Source organism: Drosophila biarmipes, chromosome 4 (assembly GCF_025231255.1).
Source record: "Drosophila biarmipes strain raj3 chromosome 4, RU_DBia_V1.1, whole genome shotgun sequence".
Classification (NCBI taxonomy): domain Eukaryota; kingdom Metazoa; phylum Arthropoda; class Insecta; order Diptera; family Drosophilidae; genus Drosophila; species Drosophila biarmipes.
Window position 1 is genome coordinate 999,123 of NC_066614.1, and position 15,864 is coordinate 1,014,986.

The following is a 15,864-nucleotide window of genomic DNA, read 5'->3' on the forward strand; positions in this document are numbered from 1 at the left end:
ATCAAAACTGTACCCGCCACAGACCAGCCTGCTGGCGTGGCATTTCGATGAAGCAAACCTGCACCGCGCAAGAATGTTTACACTTTGCTTACTTAAAACTTCCTTTATTGGGATGATTTTCGTCAGTTTGTGGTATAAGTAATATCTTTCAGTTAAAAACCAATATATTTCCATAAGCTGGCTAAGCTTGTGGGTGCTACAGTTCGCGTGGCACGCTGAAGAAAATTAACTTTCGGTGCACGAGAATCTCTAGGATAAGCACGCCTAATTTATTCTTTCTATTATATTTTCGGAGAGCATATCGGTCGGTCGGACAGACAAGACGAACTGGCTAGATCGCCTCGGAAGTGATCATAAACAAGAAAACTCTTCCGGTTTGTTTGATGTAAACTATCACATAAAAATTAACTGTGTACGGCAGTATACGAGGTGTGTTCAAAAAGTAAGGTGACTTTTCAAATTTCGCGGGCAACATATTTTCGATTATCGATTTTTTTGTTTTGTTATGTTGGTACACTCTTCCCTAACATCTGTACCAAGTTTCAATTGACTCCCCTTTTTTGTTTAGTTGTGAGAGGCGTAAAGGTAACAAGTTTTGTTTTGCGTGCTCAGCGATTTTTTGCTATCGAAAAATATGGATCAAAGGATTTTCATCATATTTTGTGTAAAAAATAAAATTAAGTGCTCCGAAACACTTGAAATGTTGACAGTGGCATACGGTGAAACTGTTCTGAGTAAAAAAAATGTTTACAAGTGGTACAAACTCTTCCAAGCTGGCCGGGAAGATGCCAATGACGAGCTTCGCTCTGGACGCCCAAGCACGTCAACAACTGATGAAAACGTTCAAGCACTGAACAAAATTGTTTTGGAAAGTCGTCGAATCACTATCAGAGAAGTTGCTGAAGATGTCGGTATATCGCTTGGCTCGTGCCATGAAATTCTTTCAAACGTTTTGGGCCTGAGTCGTGTGTCAGGGAAGTTTGTTCTAAAATTGCTGAATTTTAACCAAAAGAACCGTTGCATGAGCATCGCTCAAGAGCTGTTGGATGACGTCAACGACGACCCAGATTTACTCAAAAAGGGTCATAACTGGTGACGCATCATGGTTATATGGTTATGATATCGAAACCAAAGCCCAATCGTCACAATGGAAGAGCCCAGGTGAGCCAAGACCGAAAAAAGCACGCCAAGTTCGATCAAAGTCAAAGTTTTGATCACTTTATTCTTCGATTACCATGGCGTGGTGCATCAGAAGTTCTTACCATATGGTCGTACGGTCAATAAACAGTATTATGTGCGAGAAGCAATACGAAAGAAACATCCAGAATTGTGGAAAAACAATTCATGGCTTTTGCATCACGATAATGCCCCTGCTCACTCATCTTTGCTTGTGAGAGATTTTTTGACCAAAAACAACACCACAATAATGCGTCAGCCACCATACTCACCGGATTTGGCCCCATGTGAATTTTTTTTGTTCCCAAAACTAAAGACACCTATGAAAGGACGGAGATTTGCAACGATTGAAGAGATAAAGACTGCATCGCTGGAAGAGCTCAAGGCCATACCGAAAAGTGCCTATGGGAAGTGCTTTGAGGATTGGAAAAACCGTTGGCATAAGTGTATTGTATCTGAAGGGGATTACTTTGAAGGGGACAACATTAATATTGATAAATAAATGAATAGTTTTTCTTGAAAATACAAAGTCACCTTACTTTTTGAACACACCTCGTACATAGTCACGAAGAGCACCGTAAGAGTGTGCCAAGGTGACTCTATATAAAGCAGCAGAATTGAAAATCTGCTGTGTGGGTTCGATCCTAGCAAGTGATTCACGGAGCGAAAACTACCTCAATCTAAACAAACTAAAGGATGGCATAAATAAAGAAAATTGAGTTTGAGTTTGTGCATAGTCGACATTTTGGATTCTTGCCGGCAATACTAAATCTGATACATTTGTTCGAATGCGAACAATTTAAGAAGTGTATTTAGTAAATCGTATAAATTTTTCATCACAAAAGTTGAAATCGAAACTTTTGTATTTTGAAGGCGAGAACGTCACTAGACTTTTCCTCGTCAAGATGTATGTTATAAACGCATCCCCTTACCTGTTACATACTTTCCGACCAATCTATTTTATCATTTTACGAGTAAGAGGTAGAAAACTATTAGGCGCGTGTCACAAAAATCCTAGATCGCCAATTAGCACAAGTGTTTTGCATCGATATACATTTTAGGGCTCAAGTGAGTTCTGTGGCCCCCCTGACATATAAATTTTTGGAACATTCCACACACATTTTATACCAGGGAAAAACTTTTCATGTCTTGCAAAATCGCAGGTAAACGAGATATATGGACCGTGGTTTTACATTTTATATTTCTTCTGTACTTGATTTTAATTTCATATGGTTTAAGATGCAACGCTATTAGACCTTTAGCTTGCATAAATTAAAAAATTGTATTTCAAGTACATATTTATTATTTCGGGAAAGTTTTACAAGTGACAAAATCATGAACAGCAAAGCAGTGCCTTTAACAGATGCAATCAACCCTTTGTCAACGGATCCGTTTCCATGTTTATTTCCGTTGAACGTTGTTCATTACATTTATCCTTGAGCCAACGAAATTGCTATTGTCGTATGTCAACCTTCTTTTTTTAACTGAATTTAAATCCAAAGTTTATTTGTTGATGCTCACTGGAAACCTCACCCTTCGAAATATTTGAAAATGTACAGCATTAAATGTCGTGGTTCAAATAAACTTTGAGAAAATATTTCATTGCAGTGTTTCTTGGCGTGATTTGTATAGCTAAATTTAAAGAATTTTTTTCTGTTATCCGTCTTTTAATCGTCTTTTTATATATAAGCAACTTAGAACAAAATTCAGACTGTCACCTTTCCAAAAGTATACAATATCTTTCACTAGCGCCACTACCAAAGGTGCTATGCAATCAATCACTACTGGGCAATACTTATAAACCAGACCAACCATACCATTTAGTTAGGGAAATTAATGTTCAACTTATACATATTTATTACCCTATATTCAAGACCTTTTTGTCTCCATATCTCATGTTGAATTTTTTTTAAATAAATGAGTAACACTAATCAGACATATATTAATAGAATAAGTTCCCACGCAAAACAAAAATGGCTCAATACTCAAATGCAATAAATAACTTCATTGATATTTTTATTGTGATTTTATAATGTATAACCGAATCTTTTCGGTGGGAATGCTTTAATGAAAGCAAAACCGTAATTAGATTATAACTTCCTATAATGAATATAACACAGGTTTTTTCCTTACTGGAAACACAAAAACACTCATGAATAGTAGGCATTTGATCGATATGCACAAGCAGCAAAATAGGACTTAGCCCTAACATATATCTATGTACACAAAAGATATACATATATATGTATCCAATATATGTTATCTATAAATCAAACTTGGACATCATTGGTTTGAAATTAGATAATTACACTAGACTTTGTCCCTTAATGCTACCGGCACACGATTTCAGTCGTTACTGAAAATTTGAATTTTCCATAAATATATGTATAGATCTGGCAATACATAATATTTATTACAGTATGTTTTACCATGCACACATACACATATACACCGTTGTCATTTTCTCCCCGTTTCCCCAGTTAAGCTTTGGGCGCCAGAGTCAAAACACTTTTACATAAATAGGGAGGTATGCTTTTTTTGTAGCAAACCGTATAGCATTCTTTGACATCATATATATGTATATCTATATGTCGGATGTTTGTTTCTGTTTTATATTGGTTAAATTTAAACTTACATACACAAGTTTAGATCTATGAACGATGAAGAAAAATAAATCTACGGGCATACAAAATTCTAAGTCCATTCGTCTATCAGTCGATCCACTTTTATATTCCTCACAACATGGTCTTGCTTTCCATACATACTTAGTATCGAATCATTTGAAGCTTTTGGGTGTGTGTCTTGAGTCACAGAATGCGATAGTCAATGACCAATGACCAATGGAACTGGTCATTGATCTTTTAGTCATCAACAATGGAATAAACGAGAGATATATAATCAAAGTCAGCTTCCCTTCCTGATGGCCTGCTTTGACCCTGAAGAGCTTGGTTTTGGCTAGTTTGACGCCATGTTGAGTTGGTGCTATTAGCTAGGCTTGAAGCGCTAGACTGAACACCAGCTATAGTTACATTGTTTGCACTACTCTTTGAGCCAGCAGTGTTTGCAGGTCCTGTTCCACCATTAATGGTATTACCACTCGCTGTTCCACTTACTCCAGAGCCTGTACCAGAGCTAGCAGCACCACCGGATGAATTTGAGACAGACCCTCCACTAGAATTAAGTAGATTCGAAGTTGCCACACTGGTGTTCGGGTTGCTGCCGCCGGCGCAACTGGTGTTTCCACTGTTGTTACCATTATTGCCGGAAACGCCACCACTGGCGCTGCTGCTTCCATTGCCGTTACCATTGCCGTTGCTATTGTTTCCGGATAGATTAGATCCTGAGCTACTGAGCCCACTATTGGGTGGAGTGCTGACGCCTCCGCCGTTACCAGCACTAGTTCCAGTACAGCTTGCAGACGATGGTGTTTGCGGTAAGTGCTGCATTATGTTCTGTACCTCGTTCTCGCTTGGAGATTCAGCAAATATAGTGGTGTTGGCGAGGACACAGTTGTTTAACGCCATTTGCGCTTTGTTCGCCTCCTCTCGAGTGGTATATTTACATAAGGCAATTCCTTGGTTCAAATATAGGTGAAAGCTAAGAAGGGGGCCATGCTGCATACACAATGTGCGTAAAGTAGAACCATCAATCTAAAAATGTTAAAAATACAAATACCATAAGTTATTTATTTGTTTTATTTAATATTGAATGAAAATGGAACATGGACCTTAATTACTTATTATATTTCGGTTATGCTTTTAATGATATTAGTATATAATTACGACACAAATAAAACAAGACAAAACCTACTGCAGCTACCAAATATACGATTGCAAAGCGTCCCCCTTTTACAATTTTTCAAATTACTTGTTATACCCTTGCAGACGGTATTATAATTTTAGGCAGAAGTTTGCAACGCAATCGTTTCCTACCCCATAAAGTATATATATATATATATATTCTTAATCAGCATCACTAGACTAGTTTTAAAGCCATCGGGCTGAGCTGAAACTTTCCCAAAAGCCTTATTTATTTTGTAGGTAGTAACCAGCCGGATCGGACAACTATGTCTTATAGCTTTCATAGAAATTATGGAAAAAAAAAAACTATTTCTCTATTGTTTTTTATAACCTCCTACGCTTGGAAATAACACGTTTTAATCAGTTCTGAATTTCGTATTTAATTTTATAAAAAATGGACGACTATTCATATAGCTACCATAGGCGGAAAATGGGCGGTACATTTTTTGGACATATTATCTTATACTATTAAGAATATCATTTATTGTATTATTAAGAATTTCGAATTAAATTGAATAATAATCGGACGACTTTAAATATAGCTGTCAAAAAACGATCAGATATTAATAAAATAAAAAAAATTTTTTTAAAAAGACAAAGCTAGAAACAATCTTTAAAAATGTAACATGGTGTTACTATTTTTTATCATTTCTTATAACTGCAAGGGTGTACAAACTTTAGCTTGTCGAGTTGTCCTTACCCTTTCTTGTTTTTAATATGCACTTAAAATAAATAATGATAAATAGTTGTATGCTCTTATAACTGCAAAAATATAAAATTTGTTTAGCATTTGATAATGTACCACCGCCTTACTGTTCTACCTGAAAGTGAGTGACCCTGAAAGTTGTACTCTCCATAAGTAAGTTCTATGAAATGTCTCGTTTTGCACCAAATCCAATTATGGGGTCATATTATATTTTCTGTCACCACTGTGCAAACGAAATTTTTCAGGCTTGGAAACTTGAACTTTGACAAATACTTTTTCAAAAACCTATATTTTTAAAAGTAAAAAAGCAAATATTTGTTAAGCATATTCCTTTAAGTATTCGATAGTAAAATTACAACGGAATTAAACTCTACAGCTGTTGTCGTAAACCAAATTCTTTTTAAGTTATAGAAACAGTATAAACCTCTAAACCCCTATTTATTTACAAATAAACAATGGAAAACCTTACACTAAAAAAGGCTACATCATTTCTGGGTTTAAATTGAACAAATTAAGTTGTTTAATTTCTTTTTCATAGTAATCCTATATAGGAACTTTAACTCCAGGCCGAAGGCCTTAGCTGTTAATAGTTACCTTTAAAAAATAAATACATTTCTAGTTTACAAACACCAACAAATATAGTTGTTTTTATAGAAAAGAAAAATCACAATAAACAGCCAGATTAGAAAAAATAACAAAATTACATTTTCCCTATTTGTGAGTATTGAACAGTCAACATATTACTTTATGGACAAATTTTGTCATCATTTGTGTTCAATTTTTGTATATTTCCATTAACTTCTTAATTTTTTACGGATGTAACGACTTAATTTATCCTATATTCATCAACAACACCATGTCGCCAACTGGTATAAAATGTTAATATTATTAAGAACAAATTTTAATCGAACATAATTGGAAAGAAATTAGTCCATCAACTAATAAAAAAATGTACTTTTGGCTGTATGTCAACAAAGAACAAAAAAAATTTAATCTAGACACTCCGTTCTGTTAAACATATAATAAAGCCACTTTAAGTAAAAATACAAATTTGACGTTACTTTTTTTTGTAAGATTTATCGAGTTTGTCAACTTACGTACTCGCCACTGACCCTACAATACCCCGCAATAATTCAAATGTCTATACAAATGTGTTAAAATATAAACGGGTCTTTAAACATACCTGAGCTGTTAGATTTTTAAGAAGCAACCAACTAGAGCCCCAAGAGGTATTGTTACCAGTCCAAGTTGAATTTGTTGTTTGAACACCGCCGCTTCTAGCCTGTAGCCAACCATTAGCACCACCCGTAATAGTAGATGTTGTTGACGTACTACTATTTCCTCCGTTACCAGATTTATTTGAATTGGCCGTCAATCCAGGCGGCGGACCACGTGATGACGATTTATTTAGGGGGCTTGTCCAAAGCTCAGAAGTTGCGGCACATTGCTGACTGTTATCAGACCAACTAGACCGTTTTAAAAAATAAGTTTAATTTTTTTTATTTTTTTATTTATTGTAACACTTTTAAATTACCTTGGGAAATTTTGGTTGGGATTAAAACTCCATGTAGACGACGATAAACTTAGTGGCGGCAAATCAGTCGGTGAGTTTTTGCCAGTATTGGCAAATATGTCAGCATCTTTTGGCGTCGAACTAATGGATAATGGAGATCTAGCAACGCTTCCAGGAGTAATACTGGGATCGTCTTCTATGCTTTTGATCTGAGAACCCTTAAGAACAAATTTCTGCTTGGATATGTTTCGGTTTTATGGAATTCAACAGTTTTACCTTCCATGGCTTGCCTGGCTCGAACTCTTGGACCAGGTCCGTGTAAGCAGTTGCTGCTGAAGTTGGCTGAGCAACTGACCAGTCTTTATTCTCGTTATCAGATGAGGGATCTGGCCAACCATCCCCAATGTTGCGTCCTGTTGACCATGTACTATAAAATCGATGACAAAATGTTACAGTGAATAGAAATGTTTCAAGAAATAGTTGTTTCTATTTTAAATCATAATATAAGAAAATAAAAGTACTAGGAAGAAACTCAATTCAAAAGTACGAGTATGTCCAAAACCAGATTTCGGGGGACACAAAACAAACATCACATATACACACAATGTAAAACTTGTTTCACTCCGTTTTTTAGTTTGATAAGTAGCTTGACATTAAAACTTGTTCTACGAAAGATTAATTAATTTCATTTGTATTATTTATTTTTACATACCTATCATTCTGAAGGCCCAAAGAGCTTATGTTGCTTGCATTGCTCGTTAAGTTTTGTTTAGTTGCACCCGGGGCACGGGAAAATTCCGCACTATCAGAGTTGATGTCCTTGTCTAATACTGGAAGCTTCCACTGATTTAATCTGGATTGTTGATTGGACGCTCCTTGATATCCACTTGGCTGAAAACATTTCCTTGATTTCTTAAAACTGCTTTACACATTATTTATTATTGACTATTGAGACACTTCTGATTTCGAGATCAGCATTTTTATGTATCAATCAATAAAAGCATTTTTATTCGGACAAAGCATTTATTTACTCGGACACAACTTAATCCATATGATCGCAAAAAAGCCTTTATAGTTATGGTCGTTTGTGCCGTTTTTGTTACAGTCGATCGATACATATTGAATTTAACAATTTTGTTCTACCAATAAACCAGTTGGGTTTTTAAACCTGTTACTCGTAGAGTAAAAGGGTATACCAAATTCGTCGGAAAGTATGCAACAGGTAGAAGAAAACGTATCTGACCCCATAAAGTATATATATTCTTGATCAGGATCACAAGCCGAGTCGATCTAGCCATGTTCGTCTGTCTGTCTGTCCGTATGAACACTGAGATCTCAGAAGCTATAAGAGCTAGAACAGTAACACTTGACATGTAGATTGTTTTAGCGGGGTACTAAGGTACTAAGTTTTTAAAACTGGTAGCCACGAATCTAAAAATAAAACACTTGACCGCTCGTCTTTACATTAATAGAATATGCCTTGTGGATTTCTAATTAAAGCAATTGGAATAAGCCCCGTAGTTTTTTAATTCAACAAAAATGTTTTGTTTTGACGGCTTAGTGTAAAGTTTCATGTAGGCGCTAGACGTTGTGCCCGATTGTGGCCGTTTAAGTAGTTGTGGCACCCAGCTGAAACAAACGTGCGCTACGCAAGAAGCCCAAGAAACTGCATACTTAATCGAAGTTTATACAGAAACGAACTTGGCAAGAATATTTATAATTTATAGAGTAGGTACCGCTTCCTTCTACTTACTCTTACTCTACTAGTAATGAGAATTAAAACTTCACATTAAGAAACCAATGTCCCTTAGCAGGAACGTTATCCGTCTGGATAAGGAATATCTTACTATTGAATAATTATATAGTTAGGGTGTTCTTACCTTGCTTATATTGAGCTCAGAAAAATTACTTGGCAAATTACTTATTGCATCGTGTCCTCTTAAATAGTCGTTGCCTGAGTTATTTAAATGTACAGAGGGGTGCTGCTGTTGCTGGGGCTGTTGCTGTTGTTGCGAAGTCTGTTGCATGTTCTGCTGTTTGACATAAACAGCCTGTTGTGCATTTATTTGGTTCTGTAAATTCTGAATTTGCTGCTTGTACTTAGATATAGCCACATTCACTGCCATTGGATTTGCGTTTCCTCCGCGAGCAAGGGATTGCTGAGCTGCTTGGAGGTGCTGAAAGCAAAAATGTTATTTCAGAAAAAATTAAGCACAATGTACAAACAACGTGTTAGGGAACATGAGTTCCAAAAAAAAGAAAAGAAGCTCACTTCAACAAGGTGACAAGTCATTACATATCAACCCGGAAACCACCGTTGTTTATTTTATTTTTGAAAAAATTAATTCTTTTTCTCGTAATCGATTATAAGAAAATCCAATTGCTTTTCATTCATGTGAAACGTGTCTTGTTTTCGCAAAATGTAATATGGTGAACATTCTTACGTAGATAGCGTGTGGCGGGGTTGATATGAAGCGTCCCGTATATTAATAGATCCAATCTATATCATCGAGACATTTCGATATATTTAAATACAAATCTAAAAGGGGTGGCAAAGCTAGCTACTTTTCTTGTTTAACAAAATGCAAAGTTAAAATTGTATATATTTGAAAAATTTAAAAATATATATGAGTTTATAAATGTATAAAGTTACCTTAATATTGCTAAGAAGTTGATTTAATAGATTAAGGGTAGTTTGAGTAAGCGGTTGTGTCAATATCTGACTAGATATGAAACCACTATGAATGGCCAACTGAATCTGCTGTCCAAGCATGCGAATTTGTTGACCCGATGGTTGATTGTTTGTATTTGCTGCTATATTTGCGGAAGCTGCTGCTGCCACTGCTGCGTTTGATGTGTTCTGACCAAATCCGACGGATACGGCTGAAGTGTTGCCAACGTTTTGCGGTCCTACAGCAACGCTGTGTTGACCTTGATTTAAATACTTTTGCACTTGCAAAGCTGTCATGTTTGCATTATTGTTTCCTCCTCCAGTAACTGCAGTACCACCCATGTTATTCATAAGGTTATTCTGCAAAAGAAAATATTTTCAAACAAACCTTTTGTATTTTTACCAACCACGCCACATTAGTAAGTTTTTGTTAAGATTTCCTTAACCTTTTTAACCGTATAATTATGTTAGAACATTTGTGCGATTCTGCATAATGCAGCCAGATAATTATTAAGATAACTAAAAACAAGAAAGGAAGTTAACTTCGGCAAGCCGAAGTTTGCATACCCTTGCAGTTATAAGAAATAATCAGCTCTAGTAAATAAATTGTTTCCCGATCGTTTTTATGACAGCAATATGTATAGTAGTCCGACCTTATTAAAATTTAATTCGAAATTCAGAAGGTTATATGTTAAAAAGCACCAAAAGCTATAATTTGTTATTTATTATATTAACCAATTTCCCGATCGTTCCTATGACAGATATTTGATATAGTCTTCCGATTTTAATAAAATTTAATTCCAAATTCAGAAATAATTACAAAATGTTAATTCCAAGCTTAGAAGATGTGTTAAAAACTCCGAAGATATAATTTTTTTTAAGTTTTTCCCCGATAGTTCCCATGGGAGCTATAAGATATAGTTGTCCGATCGGGCTTATTCCGACTTATATACTTCCTGCAATAGAAGGAAGACTTTTGGGAAAGCTTTAAAACTGAAAGACTAGTTAGCGTAGAAACGGACGGACAAACAGACGGATGGCTAGATCGACAAGAATATATTTACTTTAGGGGTCGGAAATGTTTTCTTCACTGCGTTGCAAACTACTGACTGAAATCATTACACCCTCTGCAAGGGTATAAAAAACGCCGATAGACGGCCTCGACTTTTAGATACCCCTTTATTAACTAAAGGGTGTTTGAAAGAAATGTTAAAATGCATGCAGCACATCGGCTGTTTCAGAGATTGCTCACTTTATTTGCCTCTAATTTTTTATAGAATGGTCTGATCTTGGCATGTAAATGAGTTTTGATAACCAGAGCCAGATGCCACTTTCACTTTTACGAACGTTTAACCGCAAAGCAAGTTAATTTCAAAATGGTGAAGCCTAAATGTGTAATGCAATCTCGGAAAAAGTCGCTTTGTTGCTTGAGTCCCTTGCGCTTCCTTAAGCTCGGCAACGGGTCGAAGCACTTGACAATAGCAAAAGTCCTTGTCGTCGCGAAACACGTCTTAGTTTTAAATTGAAAACTTACATGAGGAAAAGACATCGAAGGCTGTCCACTGCTCACTGGGTAACGGCCAGCAAACCCACTGCTGCTTGTTGAACTCGCGTGGTCGGAATATGAGCCAAGGGATGATTCATCATGTCGACGCCAACCATCCATAGCCATAGATGTGTTGGTACGCAGCATATCGGCTGCTTCTTCGATATTCATATTGGCAGTCACTAATGCGCGCTCCACGTCTTCCTTTTTAAATCCGTTCTCAACAAGGATCCGATATTGTTTGCTTTGCTTAATCATCTCTGCATTGATAACGTTTACCATTCCCACATTAAGTCCCGCTAGTTTTTGCTGTTGCTGAGATTTTCCAATTATCCCTCCATGTGAGTTCCATTCAGATCCTAGATCTACGCCGTCCACCACACCTACACCTGCTCCAGTGCTCCAACCAGATGATGTACTAGTGGCCGGCAGTTTGCTTTGCTTATTCCCCCAACCAACTCCAACTGGTGCTGCGTCGCTCCAAGAATTTTGAGCCAGTGTGGCGTTAGATTTATCATCCACCCAATTACTGCTGGTTACACCACCACCACTGGGGGCGCCCACACTAACGTTGTGAGTGTCATCTCCCCAAGTGGCGACAGCAGCAACGTTATTCCTGGCGCTAACATTGTTCGAATGCACCCACATGGCTCCTCCGTCTTGCTTGTGCTGCACGCCTCCCACAGATGGCAGGCGAGTCTGTGGTCCAACTACACTGTTCAAAGGGTTGTTGGGATTGGCTCCAACTGGAACATTGCTATTGCCAACTCCTGCGATACCGATGCCACCCGACTGGTTTTGACCTCGCATCAGATGACCACTACGACCAATGGAATCAGTCATGTCTTTCCAGTGACCGCTTCCACCGGGAACACGAGTTTGCTGACCCCAGAGGGATGTGCCATCGTCGTAATTAGGAATACTGCGTCGCTGGGGCGGTGGCGATGGTTCCTCCCATCCACTAATCTGCTTCGATATGTCTTTGGGGCCACTTACACCAACGCCTACCGCTTGGGACGGCCCCCACTGTGTTGGGATATTGTTCGATACAGGTCCAGGACCAGGTCCCCCCGGTCCGATGCCAGATCCTGATGTTCCTCCAACATTCGTACCAGCAGTTGCCACGCTTTGGCCAACCATTTTATTAATATTTTGTATTTGATTGTGCGACATTTGTGGATGATGGCCCCACATTTCCGATGTTCCATTAAGCCGACCGGATATTCCACGAGGATCTCCTCGAATTGGATCCCGTGGATCGATCATTCGGATGTCGCGGGGATCGCTCGAAGATCCCCCTGAACCGTTACCTCCGCGATGATCAACGTTTCGAATATCCATAGATCCACCTCCAGCTAAAGGTCGAATTTCGCGAGGGTCTCCCCAACCATTGCCAGTATTGCTTGAGTTTCCGCTGCCACCTGCGACAACTCCAGTCGAACCAGATAAATTGCTTGATCCGTTACCTTTTAGAATAAGAAAAACAATCTTATCGTATGCATTCGAATTAAGAAGTTAAAGCTTTCGGATTTTTAAAAACTCAAAACTAATTATAGTTATAATATAAATATAATTATTAATAATATATTACTACCGTTTATCTTCACCAAAAACACTATTAGACAAAGTATCCGTACTATTTAGACAAAGTATCCGCAATATTAACTCACAAGAATAAAAAAATATTTATATTTAAAATTTTGAAAATTATAGATATAAAAAGAACGATATTGCAAAAAAGGTAACATGTCAAAATTATAACTAAATAATGATAAAACAGACAGACGGACATAACATAAAGCTTTGAACAAGTTCCCTCTGTGTTGCAAATTACTGACTGAAATCATTATGCATATTAGCCCATTATACCACTATAACAAGAAAAAAACTTGTATAAATACCAAGTGGTTTGATTTGCAGAAACGAATGTAAGTAATGGTTTGGTGCATATACCATTATAAGTGAAACAATAGTGTAGTAACGTGCCACGTGTTTGTTACCTAAAGCCTTAAACTTACCAGTTGACCCTAGTCCGACGCCAACCACACCTTGTCCCCACTGAGGACCTCCAGATGAGACTACACCACCTGGGCCAACATTAACACCGCCTTGGTTCACTCCCACTGCCGATCCAGACCCGGCGTTGTTAACCGATCCTCCTGTCCACACACTACTGCTGTCGGCCCCATCATCGTCCTCTCCCCACGTTCCGCCTAGATTAGAGGATGGCGTATGACCCCACGAAGGCTTTGGAACTTGCTGAGCGGTCGGCTGACCACCGTTTCTTAAATTGGATTCCCAAAGATCAGTTCCATTGTTGATGCTTGGCTTCCACATTGGTGGTCCGGCCGCATCTTTATTGGTTGGTTCTGGCGAACTGGGGACTTCCCAATTGGTGTCCTGGTTGACATGTTGACAGCCCCAGCCATCTTGGGAAAAAAGCGCTTCGCGCATAGTGCTCAAATGTTCTAACTGATCGTCAACTTCAAAAGTGGCATTCCCAACTATTCCAGCATCAAATTGATTTTCAACGTCATTATCGTAAGCATTTATAGCAATTTTTATAAACTCTTTGACTTGTTTAAAAAAGAATGACTTATTCCTTGTGTGTTCCGAGTCCTATATAAATAATAAGAGATACAAATTATTATTTGCAAAAAGCTATAAGTATTGAAAGTGTTTGAAGGACTCATAAATAATACGATTCAAAAAATTCTCTACAATTTTTTTTAAAGCACAAATATTCAGTGTACCATTTACAATTTACAATTTTTTAACAAGCTTTTAAAAGCCAGATCGCTGCACACCCAGGGCTGCTGCACAACAGGCGGTTTTCGCTTTCGAATATATTTTAATGAATGTGTGTATTGACTCTGCATACATGTGTGAATGTACATTTTGACGTGTAAGAACTAATTTACATTTAGATAATTTAAAGAAAGTATTGCAATGTTTAATGTGTACTTTAAATGATGGTACTTAAATCTTTCCGTGTACCTCAATATACCACTATTTTGGTATATATGTATACATATGTACATGCATGTAGAGAACTTATTTGACAACTCTGGTTAGCCATCATTGACGCAATCACCCTATTTTAATTCTACCTTTAGCATTTTCGCACTCTCTAGGAAGAACAAATAAAGTTGGCATTTTAAATTTATTTTGCCCAATAAAATAAATTTATTTTCAAGCTATATGAATGAACATGTATATACATGTATGCATTAATTTTCTGTATTGTATATGGCTGTATACAGCAGACATTTTCTATTAACTAGTGTATTCGCGAATCCATTTGCCTATGTAATCCAAAAAGGAAAAATTCATAAAAAATACAAAAAAAAGATCCAACGAGAACCTACCAACAGAAGAGGATAATAAAATCCTTTACTTAACACTTTTATATTAAGTTTAAGTACTCGCTTTTACGCCAATACCACAGAATATTTGCAAGAATTTTTGCTTATACCGAACGAGAAGTTGATTTTCTCTATATAAGTACTCATATAGGTATGTAAGTTTGAGTATGTATGCATGTCAAGCCACTTTGACGATTTCACAAAGTGTGTATGTGTAGTAAAACATACACACACATTCGACACTCAATTACAATTTTTCACATTTCACAAAGCATCTTCAAAGTTATTTGCAGATATTTAAAATTATCTTGAGAGTGAACAACAATTTTGAACAAATAATTATTTTATTTCGATGTAATTGAATTTAAATTTCGGTGCACGTTCAACAACGGGGACGGTACGAGTTACTAATGTATTAAATAAACGCATACACCTATAGCTGATATCAATATTGCCACCTAGTTGAAATGCAAACATTGGAAAGTAGTTGGGGTGTAAAGTGGCAATAGTTAATAATAAACATATGTACAATGATGTGAAGGCATATAGTCTTTATCAATATTTTTTACAGCTTGTCTGGAAACACTAAATTCGTGCCACAAATTAAACAATTGGCAGATGCTCTACGTCATTATGTAAAATTCTTAAAGCGTGGCAACTCTATAGATGGAACATATGTATGTACAGATGTATAAAAAACACTTTCCAATGCATGATACACAAACGAACAGAGTTAATTCTGCACTGATACGCGCATACATACAAACACGTATGACATACATACGCGAGACTATTCGCTTGTATTTTTACCACCATATAGGTTATGCATATTTAGGTTATGTCTGCCAGTTGGTTTTTAGTCACAAATATTCCTTCTCTTAGCATATGTACATCCCTTAATAAGTTTTATATTATCTATGTGCTGCAAGAAAAACCAACACAAAACACTGCTATTAGTATATCAGTACTGAGATTTCCAAAGCTTTTCTTTCAATGACAGCGCTTGTTAGTGGAAGAATACGCACACAAAAACATTCACTAATCGTGCTAATTCCTTTTAACACACGCGCTTGAATTAATGTGTACC

At 36.9% G+C, this 15,864-nt stretch overlaps 1 protein-coding gene across 2 annotated transcripts; it reads right to left on the minus strand.

The window, feature by feature from the left end:
• Window positions 1-3,564: 3,564 nt before the first annotated feature.
• Window positions 3,565-15,493, minus strand: LOC108035984 (protein Gawky). 2 transcript variants are annotated; one of them, XM_017111828.3, is made up of 10 exons: window positions 14,781-15,493; window positions 13,431-14,031; window positions 11,401-12,878; window positions 9,849-10,226; window positions 9,076-9,372; window positions 7,908-8,086; window positions 7,472-7,622; window positions 7,217-7,413; window positions 6,866-7,148; window positions 3,565-4,826 (listed from the first exon to the last, which is right to left on the minus strand). In XM_017111828.3, exons 2-10 carry the CDS (start codon window positions 13,864-13,866, stop codon window positions 4,038-4,040), a joined length of 4,188 nt encoding a protein of 1,395 aa, XP_016967317.1. In that variant the 5' UTR covers window positions 13,867-14,031; window positions 14,781-15,493; the 3' UTR covers window positions 3,565-4,037. The 2 variants fall into 2 exon arrangements, with proteins under 2 accessions (XP_016967317.1, XP_016967316.1); XM_017111827.3 differs by lacking the exon at window positions 14,781-15,493 and having other exon boundaries at window positions 7,217-7,404.
• Between the last annotated feature and the right edge of the window lie 371 nt (window positions 15,494-15,864).